The sequence below is a fragment of the Brassica napus genome, chromosome C3 (assembly GCF_020379485.1).
Source record: "Brassica napus cultivar Da-Ae chromosome C3, Da-Ae, whole genome shotgun sequence".
Classification (NCBI taxonomy): domain Eukaryota; kingdom Viridiplantae; phylum Streptophyta; class Magnoliopsida; order Brassicales; family Brassicaceae; genus Brassica; species Brassica napus.
The window spans coordinates 3,185,303-3,196,306 of record NC_063446.1 but is presented as its reverse complement, the minus strand read 5'-3'; the positions used below and the strand labels follow the sequence as shown (position 1 = coordinate 3,196,306).

At 33.1% G+C, this 11,004-nt stretch overlaps 2 protein-coding genes across 2 annotated transcripts; both read right to left on the bottom strand.

Annotated features, from left to right (window-relative positions):
* Positions 1-149: 149 nt before the first annotated feature.
* LOC111204284 (telomere repeat-binding protein 4) lies at positions 150-3,524 on the bottom strand. Its single transcript, XM_022698629.2, has 9 exons — positions 3,287-3,524; positions 2,776-2,859; positions 1,991-2,681; positions 1,726-1,899; positions 1,568-1,647; positions 1,273-1,490; positions 876-1,202; positions 739-802; positions 150-668 (listed from the first exon to the last, which is right to left on the bottom strand). The coding sequence occupies exons 2-9, from the start codon at positions 2,845-2,847 to the stop codon at positions 495-497; spliced, it is 1,800 nt and encodes a 599-aa protein (XP_022554350.1). The 5' UTR covers positions 2,848-2,859; positions 3,287-3,524; the 3' UTR covers positions 150-494.
* A 5,412-nt stretch (positions 3,525-8,936) lies between these two features.
* BNAC03G06050D (uncharacterized protein At5g39865) lies at positions 8,937-10,654 on the bottom strand. The gene is made up of 3 exons (XM_013871933.3): positions 10,382-10,654; positions 10,243-10,282; positions 8,937-10,158 (listed from the first exon to the last, which is right to left on the bottom strand). The coding sequence occupies exon 3, from the start codon at positions 10,126-10,128 to the stop codon at positions 9,322-9,324; it is 807 nt and encodes a 268-aa protein (XP_013727387.1). The 5' UTR covers positions 10,129-10,158; positions 10,243-10,282; positions 10,382-10,654; the 3' UTR covers positions 8,937-9,321.
* Positions 10,655-11,004: the final 350 nt, after the last annotated feature.

The following is an 11,004-nucleotide window of genomic DNA, read 5'->3' as shown; positions in this document are numbered from 1 at the left end:
GAATCTGTAGTTGCAGGGAGAGAAACAAGAATCCATATATAATAACCAGATATAATGTATATATAATTGATTAATATTTCAGGATAAAAAGATATGTCAAATGATTTGAGATTTGATGAAATCATTATCTAAGAAAATAAGAAGGTAGATGACGTTAACAATTACACTGCCATGGACTGAATAATGAACAGCAAGATTTTGTCTAAAATTACATGTCAATATTACAAATAAATAAAAGAATGTATTCAAGGGACCTACCACCAATACTATATTACAGAATCAAATCAATTAGAAAATGAAATGAACAGAAGTAACTTACAAGTAACCAAAAGTACTTGTTTCTGGCAGCTTAAAAACTCAAGTTGGATAAAAAGAATCAAACTATGCTTCTGTTGTTTTGCCTTTTGTACAGTTGCCCCCACAATGATTCCTTAGTCTTCCAGTGAAAGTTATTGTAATTACCTTTCTCCCATCTTTACATTGACAAACCTGATTCATTCAACCACCATCATTGCAGCCGCTTGAAGTTTCCCGTTCTGTTTCACTTGGTGCTGTGACCAATACCTATGTGCTGCCAAGACTCTATCTAGCAGTTCTTGAGGCACTGGTTGTCCTCTTCGCTGCTGCGGTGATATACTCGCCGTGTGAACAAGAGTTTTCCATTTATCCTGCAAAAAAAAAAACACAAAGTTCAGTAAGCTACAATTTGTAGGGGCTAAGATTCAAAGTGTTGTATACCTTCAAGTCCACGTAGGTTCGATGACTTGCATCATCAAAAGAACGCAGTTTCACATCACGCCATCTGTGGGATAAAAGAGTGTCGATCATTAGTTGATACACAACCAAGTTAATAGTAACTGAACTAGTCTGCTTACCTTCCGGTCCCAAGCTCCTCAACTGCATGCACTAGAGCTTCTACCTCGGTAACAGAGAATGGTCTCCTGGTTCTGCGCTGTGAAAGCTCTGTACGCTTAGGTTTCTCGCTAAGTGGGACAACTGCAAGAGCCTCAGGTTCCAATGGTGGAACTGGAACTATAGCTCTTGAATCTGATGAAAGTGGTTGTTGTTCATCAGCTGTTATGTCACTCTGATATGGAACTAACTCCTGGCTATACTCCACACATGTTCCATAATTAATCACGTGATCAGCATCTTGGAGACAGAGAGGGATTCTAGAATCTAACTCTAGAGAAGCTGCGGACCTGGCAAGATCAAATGATTTTACTTAGGAATACTCTCAAAAAAAGAAAAGAAAAAAAAAGATGTTACTACCTTTCTGACAAATTTGTTGAATCAGTTGGCATAATATTGACAGGATTTTTAGAGGAACCAGGCTCCAAGGTAAAGCCAAGGTTGTCTAGATTCTCTCTACACGAGAGACCAGTCTGTGAGAGAGTGTTGTTGTCATCTCTAACCTTCTTCCCTTGGACTAACACCCCAATATGTATCCCATCACCGAGTAAAGCAGTGACAGCCTCCATCACCGTCCTCTGTAACCAAAAGGTGTCAAGTGTCACAACTAGTGCTATGAAATTATAACACTTCATGACAATTTAATCACACACACCTTGAGTGAGCCTACTGTTGCTGTTTCCGGAACTTCAATAAAAAGCTCTGGAATCCTAAAGGACTTGATGCTTAACTTTACTGAATACAATGAAAATAAACATGAGCACCAATCCAGGCAGATAACGAAGCATCTGGATCATATAGAGTGATAGGTACCTGACTCTCCCTTCTGAGGTGAATTGGTAACACTTTCGCTACTGAGTCCTCCATCAGAAGTAACTACTAACCCTTTGTCAGACAATCTTCTCTTCCTATGAACTGTCTCATGCTTCCATTGGTTGTAGCCATAACATAGTTTTCTCTTGCGGTATAGAGCCTTTAAACAACCATCTAGACAGATACACACCAAAGCAGAGTAAGAAGAGAGAAAGAGCTAAAAAAGGATGTGTAAAAGAGAAACACGGTAAGATCTTATACTAACCTGTTCTAGTGTCTTCAAAGCATTTCGATCTGGGGAATGCTCTACCGTATTTTGACTTCTTGATTCTTCGATGTCCAACACGAGTCATAGGCCTATATGACTTATTACATTTGTCACTAAATTTAAAGAATTTACAATAGTTTTCGTCATCATCATCTCTGCAAACTAACTTAGATTGATTCATATATCCTCCCAAAGAACCATTAAGGACACCATCCAGGTGGACTGATTCGTGGCTTGGATCCTTTAAGCTGATAGTATCAGGGATCATCAAGCCATTGGTCGCTTCTCCTTGTTCAACATGGACAGCACAATCTTCGTTCTTGTTTCCACAACCTACAAGGGGCTGCTTCAGACCAAGAGCTATCTTACCACAATCAGAAACAGGTGCCTTATCCAAAACGCAATCATTTTCCAAAGAGGAAACTTGCAAACACGTCTCGCTAGTGTTCTCACTAGGCGACTTTGAGGAAAGGTTTCCTTGATGGGAAAGCTCAGATTTACAAGGCTTATTATTATAGACATTTTCTTGTTTGATATTTACAACCAGATGATGATCCTCTTGACTGTCACCATAGGTAGAGGTTGAGGAGCTTTCGCTTTCTTCCAGTAGCTTTCCAGCAAGAGAAGCGAGCAAATCAAAGGCAGTGAGCTGACTGTCAACGTCATCTCTCTTACTTGAGACCTTCATCTATAAAAATATCAACCACAAGTCATCAGACACAAATTAATAAAAAAAGAAAAACATTAAACTAATCGAAATGAAGCACACGAATATTCATTACCCTGGTTGAACGAGGAGCCTTGGGAACACTCGAGAAATCAAAGCCACAGTTTAACCTCCTCTTGACCACCATCTCTCAGACAATCTGCAAAGATTCAGCATAAATCTTCTAAATCTCCACCAAAATAAAGAGTATAATTTTTAAGCAATTGTGAAACTAATAACTCTACAGATTCAGGTAGAGTTTAATGAATGTTGAAGGTCTGATGAAACGACAGAGTATACAGATCAGAATTAACAACGAAACATAAAACTCAAATATATGAACTTTTTAAAAACAATTTACGTAGAAACAAACAAACAAAAGAAAAAAAAAACTGATCAGATCTCGCTGAAAAATGCCAACTTTCAGACCAGACACGAAAACATTTTATTCAAAAATTCGAATTTTTTTACGTCAGATTCAAATAATTTACCATCACAATTCACGTAAAAACACGTTGATACTAATCAAAAAAAAAAGGAAAAAAAAGAATCGTGATCATTAATTGTGATCATGAGAAGTCACTAACCCTTTCACGGATCTGATTCAGAAGGATAGCTACCTCTACAATGGAGAAATTAACAAACACAAATTTACACAGAATTTCTCGAAGATCTTAGGATGATGATTTCGCGATCATCCTCTGTTTTTGTTTTGTTTCGTTTTACTCCTCTCGTTCTCTCTCTCTCTCTCTTTTAGAATAGAAGTAACGAAGAAGAAAGAAGACATAAAACCCTCTCAAAAGATACCACAACCGAAAACAATGGCTTAAACCCCCATTTTATTATTCTTTTTCCGGAAAAAAAATAAAAAATATTAACCACACAACCGGGTATGGTGGTTCGCGGATATTGGTTTTACCGGCTGAAGCCGGTCGCTTTTCTAACTTCTCCATCTTTATTAACGACACGTGGAGCATCCTCTCATTACACGAAACCTATTTTCCAATGCTATTGTCCGAAAGCGAGTTAATTTCGGGATCGGATAAAAAAAAATATTCCGTTTCAGGGAATATTATTTATTATGATACTGATCCGTGCACGTTTAAACCTCATTGGTCCACGTCATTTTCTAGCAGATTATCTGGAATTTTTCGATTCAGATTTTTTTTTTTTTTTGTGGTTCTTAATATTGAAGTCAAATCTTTGTCTAATTAGTAAGGTCGTGTAAGGTAGGAGGAGTAAGTTTATTAGATTTGATTTCTTCCCCATTAATATTTTTCAAAGCTCTATTTATGCCTTTTTATTGGGGTCAAATGTCAATATTGTAAGTTTATTTAGAGTATTAATAAATGGTTTAAAATGCGAAATCGTTTAATATTGACTGGAGGCCAAAGACAAGTTAATTTTTTTTTCTTCGTGCAAAGATCTTCAATTTTCTCATTTTACGTCATTACAAACAAAAAATCACCTTTATATTAATTGAGAAGCATTTGAAAAATTAGAACTTTAATTTTGTATTAATTAAAAAAAAACAAATCTTATGTGGTACTTTAAATGTCTTCTAAATTCAATTTCAAAGAATTCTACAGCATCTAATATAAAGTATAGTTTAATCTAATGGTGTCACATTATTTCATAATTATATAACACTAGAGAACATTATATTAGCCTAAAATATAGGAAGTGTGTATTCTTTCCTTAAATAAAAGCTACGGAATTACCTAATATGATTTACATATATATGACAATTAATGATTATTTTATTATATGGTTAATGTGATTGTTTATTTTTTTAATAATATAAAATTAAACAAAATGAAGAAGAATGCAAAAATTGTTATCAAATCTTTATTATTCATAATCATTAATTATCATATATACGTAAATCATATTAGGTAATTTCGTAGCTTTTATTTAGAGAAAGAATACACACTTCTTATATTTTAGGTTAATATAATGTTCTATAGTGGACATTAAATAATTTATGACATAAAAACCTTATTTTTTCTCTCGAACACATTCTTGAAAAAGTGAACAGTATTGTTTTCACAGTTGAAGTATTTTTACTTTTATCTTACATATGGTTTTGAAAGCTTTCAAATCAACCATCGAACTGATACATGTCATTTTAATGTTTTTAGTCGTATACTTAAGGAAAACTTACATTTTTGTAATTTAAAGTCGTTTTAAAAAATTCAAAATATAACATATAAGAAAAAATCTAACATATAAAAAAAATATAACATATAAGGTGTCCTCATTTTTGTATTTTAAAATCGTTTAAAAAAAATATAACATATAAGGTTTCCTCATTTTTGTAATTTAAAGTCATTTTAAAAAAAATCAAAATATAACATATAAGAAAAAATCTATTTTTTTTATTATATGGTTAATGTGATTGTTTATTTTTTAATAATATAAAATTAAACAAAAATGAAGAAGGATGCAAAAATTGTTATCAAATATTTATTATTCATAATCATTAATTGTCATATATATGTAAATCATATTAGGTAATTCAGTAACTTTTATTTAAGGAAAGAATACACACTTCTTATATTTTAGGTTAATATAATGTTCTCTAGTGGACAGTAAACAAATTATGAGATAAAAACCTTATTTTTTCCATCGAATACATTCTTGAAAAAAGTGAACAGTATTGTTTCCACAATTAAATTATTTTGATTTTTATCTTTCATATGGTTTTGAAAGCTTTCAAATCAACCATCGAATTGATACATGTCATTTTAATGTTTTTAGTCCTATACTTAAGGAAAATTTACATTTTTGTAATTTAAAGTCGTTTTAAAAAAATGCAAAATATAACATATAAGAAAATTCTAACATATAAGAAAAATATAACATATAAGGTGTCCTCATTTTTTTATTTTAAAGTCATTTAAAAAAATATATATAACATATAAGGTTTCCCCATTTTTGTAATTTAAAGTCATTTAAAAAAATTCAAAATATAACATATAAGAAAAAATCAATTTTTTTTATTATATGGTTAATGTGATTATTTTTTTAATAATATAAAATTAAACAAAAATGAAGAATGATGCAAAAATGTTATCAAATCTTAGATTTTTTCTTATATGTTATATTTTAAATTTTTTAAAATGACTTTAAATTACAAAAATGAGGAAACCTTATATGTTATATATTTTTTTAAACGACTTTAAAATACAAAAATGAGGACACCTTATATGTTATAACTTTCTTATATGTTTGATTTTTTTCTTATATGTTATATTTTGAATTTTTTAAAACGACTTTAAATTACAAAAATGTAAATTTTCCTAACATTAGAATGACATGTATCAATTCGATGGTTGATTTGAAAGCTTTCAAAATCATATGGAAGATAAAAGTTAAAATAATTCAACTGTGAAAACAATACTGTTCACTTTTTTCAAGAATGTGTTTGATGGAAAAAATAAGGTTTTTATGTCATAATTTGTTTAATGTCCAATTCGATCAACCCATGATGTATTAATTATAGTTTTGTTTCATTATTTTTAATAAAAATTGAAATGATCCATCGGAAAGAAATTATATAATAACAACAAAAAAATTATATATATATAAATAAAATGATCAAATATATAAAAGAAACTATCGATAATATATACAAATAAACTCACTCTGCGCAAGGCGCAGATCTTATCCTAGTAATTTATATTCCCAGGCTAATAATATAGCCACAATTGATTAGTCACCGTATTCCATATGTAGTTTGAGATCCTCTTTTAAATAATACTACTAGTGTGTCCGGAAGGAGACAACACAAGAGTAGAATCTTTCCAAAGTTTAAACATCTTGTAAAACATAATAATCATCCATTAGTTTTTAATAGACATTTTATTGTTTTTTTTTTCTGTTAAGCATCTATTCCTAACTGGATGGAAAAAGCGTATTTCTAGTTGTTAAATCACTGGATATACAAAATAAAATATTAATTTGTGTCTTGTTGTTTTATTATTTATAACGTACATTAGATCCAACAACCTACAAATCCAGGATATTCAATTTAATTTGAAAGTCAGTTGGCATAAGCTTATCGCCAGATATAGTAAAATAACAATTAAATAAAGCAAAAAGACTAAGATAATATATAAAACAGCAAGATTTCACATGGTTGATTGTCACACTCAAGCCCCCCTCATACATTGTCTAGTTTTTTTAAATACGCAGATAATGTTGGATTTATATCCATGTCGTTGTGTATGAAAGAAATACATGTATTTAGTGTTTCATGTGCATTGTACTTTATTTCAGAACTTTACACATATATATAATTTTTACAGGAAAACTTCTCTGTTGGTAACATGTCCCTTCTACATGTTTTGGTATATCTAATTAAAATAGATCCCAATGTTTTTGGATATAGACAACGTATGTGGCGGAAATATCCAAAAGAGTGGTAATTAATAACTGGGAAAATTACGGTTGGGTTCCAAACCATTTTGGGTTAAAACTTAAAAGCAGAGAAATCTTCTATTCTACGTAAAAAGTGCATGAATTATAATTTTGTTAACCATGCAGAAACATTTACATGTTATAGTAAACTAATAAGCGTCCAGTTATTTTTGATTTTTGGCATGGAGAATATTATACCAATCTTCCATCTAGCTATGTGGATTAATTAACTAGCTAGCTAGTAGTGATTCTCTCAACGATTCAGTCACCATGAGTTGGTTACATAATTTTTTTTGGAGAATTAATTGGCTACAAACATTTTTTTTTTTTGAAAAAAGGGCATTCTAATTGGCTACAAACTTGCATTACCAAGAATTTCACTCTTTTTTTAGTTTATTATCTACTACATATCGCAAGGAAGAAGATGTAGTGTATATATGTATAAGAGAAACCGAAGAGGAATAGATCTGGTATTTACTCATTTGCGAGTTTGCTTGGTTGAACAGCTTTCGCTCCTTTATTTATCTCTCCTCTCGGCTCTCGCCAAGTTAAAGTAAAGCAATCACGAGTGATCACATGGTTCTCATTGATATAATATTCCGTTAGGCCAAAGAGTCTCAATATCTTACACTATACCCTATCGTCTACACTATTTTTAAAAAAATATTTTTAATTTTTTAATTATCCAGCAGAGACTTTGACATGGTTTCCTATGCTCGACGGCCGTATATATATATATATATATATATATATATATATATATACATATATATGTTGATGTAGTGTTCGACGTAAAACTTACTTGACATTGTCAACTTGGAAATTGGAATAGTTCCCCGATCAAATTTCTTTTGCGTGGAAATTATATCCCAACCTATACCATGAATGAAATTTTGTGGATAGAAGAGATAGTATGATTTTCAAAAAACGAAAAACTAATAAAGTTATATATCTAGTGGATAGTAAATTAAGGTGTGCATTCAACTGGAGGAGGGATGCGTGAGTAAAGAAGATACCTACAGTAGCTCAACTGTTCACGTAAGCTTGTGACTAAAGTGGAAAGCGTTGCGTGAAAAACAATCTATAACCGTCAATTCTGACTAAACTATAAAAGATAGGAAATATGCTAATTCTAACGTAAAGAGGATTGCCTCGTGCCGAAAGAAAAACTGATATTTATATATTGGATATTTGGATTAGCTGAGTAAAAAGGATCAAATGCAAAACGACCATTATAAGTTTATAACAAATTTTTCTCTTTTCCAAAAATGACATTTTTACGATAAATAAGTAAATTAGTTTTTATCTGCGTATAATCGTTTCCTGTGAGACGGTAATGTCAGTTTTAACAAAAGAAAAAAAAAATACAATTTTCACAACATCTATACGGTTTTGAATTTTAATTCATCTTTTGAATTATTTGAAATTTTGCTTTTGAAAAATTCTCGAATGCATTGCGGAAAATTAAAATGAAAACATCAGATCTGTGAGCATCGGCTCAATTGCAAGGGATGGCAGAAGGAAAACGAAACATTGGATGGGCTCATCACTATTACATATAGGCTTTTCAAGAGTAGAACTTGCTTTCGGTTTCAAAGATAATAGTTGGGCCATTTTAGAAATGTATGCGCAATAAGTCAATAACTCTCGACACTGTAAGAAAGAGTTCATAAATCTCTTGCAAACGAGCAAACAAGATCGAGGCGTGTGATTGTAGAACACTTCTCAGTTCTTACCAAGTTGTCATGAACAGACTATCATGCGAACAACTTAATGGATCATATAGAAGACAACTACGGTCGTAATCAAACACAATACCAGTAAACACACTAAGTATCTACACTCAAATACATAGCACACGAACAGAGTTGTTTTTTTCACAACATTGACACACAAGAGCCGAAATGCTTACTACCCGTTTCAGACATTTCGACAAACACAAATTACATTAGTCCTCAGTAGCAAGCAAACACACATTATCTAAATCAACGATCATCAGCACTCCCAAGACCGATGATCACAACAAATCTTAAAAGCCGAAAGTGAAATGTAAGCTGCTGATCCAAAAGAGATTTTCAGATACTTGCAGCATCATCATCATTCACTTTGATCTACACACCAACGGATTACATCACATCACAACACAAAATAAAATACATCTCTATTTTCTTTTCTTTTTTCAGGTTGTCTTCTCTTCCCCTCAAGAAGAGCAATCAGGACACCGTATCAACCCATTCTCATTACAATCCGGACATCTCCTGACCCTATCTTCATCCTCATCATACAGTTTCTTACTCCCACTACAATTCAAACACGGAATAAACCTAACATCCCCACAGCAACGACACACAAACCCCGGCTCTCTAACAGGGAAAGCCTTAAGAATCTTAGCGAGCTCACCAATCTCAAACAAGCTCTTAATCACATCAGCACCACCAACATACTTCCCCATGATAAATACCTGAGGCAACGACACACAACTCTTCTCTCCCATCGCAATCTGGAGCTCCTTCCTGTAAGCAGCGTCCATCGAGACATCACGCTCATCGATCCAAACCCTAAACCCTCTAAAAATCATCCTAACGGAGTAACAATCCTCATACGTCCGTCTAATCCCTCTCAAGCTCGTGAAAAACACCACGATCCTGTCCTCCGTCCCGGGGAGGCGAGTCACGGAATTGCTTAAGCTCAGGAACGGAGATAACCGCGATTCGGATAAAACCGATTTGCCTAGCTTCTGCTGTTTCTGAGGAGTAGGATCGGTTGAGGTCGGTTTGACTGATTTGGAGCCTTCGAATAATCTGCAAAGGTCCTTGACTTTGCCTTTGAGAGAGCTTCCGACTGATTCCACGGGGGTGTAGTATTTGGTGATGGAGGTGGTGCGATTCAGGGAAGGGTTGAGGGACGAAGCTACTGGCCTCCCGTGATGAGTTGTCATCGACCTGCTGAAGAAACTCGATCTCGTCGTCGTCTTCTTCAGCTCCGCGTTTTTCTCTAACCCCGCCATTGATTCACGATCAACGAAAACAACGATGACCTAACATAATCAAAACCCCTACGATCAAAATTCGAACAAATAGATGAAATCTCAAGACATTTAAGAGAACAATCGCATCCTCACCGATCGATCAGAAATGGAAATTGATGATTTCGCTCAACGTCTGCAGAGAAAATTAAAAAAAAAAAAAAAAACGATATCAGCTTATCTGATTTGAGTCGTGAACGATCGGCACTACGTTTTCAAGGAAACGATATCTCACCTATGATCAGAAGAACGCTAAATCGATGGAATGAATAAACGATGATGATGATGGTGATTCTGGTGGAGAAGAAGAAGATTGTGGAGGAGAAGGAGCTCTGAATTAGCCTTTTGCCTTCGTTGTAAAGCAAAAATAAGTTTTCTGTTTCTTTTCTTTTTTTCTTATTTTTTTTTTCCTGTCAAACAAATTATTATCTTTTCACAATTATTATTATCTTCTCTCTTTTTACTCGATTCCCTTACGAGAAGAAATGGGACTAAAAAAAACAAAAAAAAAAACGCGGTTTGCGTATTTAAAACTTTATTCGAAATTGTCAACGGTATTGGACGAACCGGATTTTACGGTCATATAGTTGGGTTTAGTAATGGGTCTTCTTATTTGGGCCTAGGAGATGTAACCATATTATCTATGGTTGTTGTAACAAGAAAAGAGAAAGGTTAGTAAAGACTGAGGGTGAGTTGTGTTGATTGTTTTTTTTTCTGTTTGTGTTTGTTAGAAGATTCATAACCACAGTTATACCAATCGTTTAATATAGCCTTGTGCCACTTTATACCCGTCTAAACCGCATTAAATCGAATCTAATTGAACACCAACAGAAAGAACATGCGAAATTAACAAGTAAA

Coding starts and splice junctions, on each gene's coding strand:
- LOC111204284 (XM_022698629.2), bottom strand. CDS start 2,847: ATGGTGGTCAAGAGGAGGTTAAACTGTGGCTTTGATTTCTCGAGTGTT. Junction 2,682..2,775: donor AGGCTCCTCGTTCAACCAGG/GTAATGAATATT, acceptor ATATTTTTATAG/ATGAAGGTCTCAAGTAAGAG. Junction 1,203..1,272: donor TCAACAAATTTGTCAGAAAG/GTAGTAACATCT, acceptor TGATCTTGCCAG/GTCCGCAGCTTCTCTAGAGT.
- BNAC03G06050D (XM_013871933.3), bottom strand. CDS start 10,128: ATGGCGGGGTTAGAGAAAAACGCGGAGCTGAAGAAGACGACGACGAGA.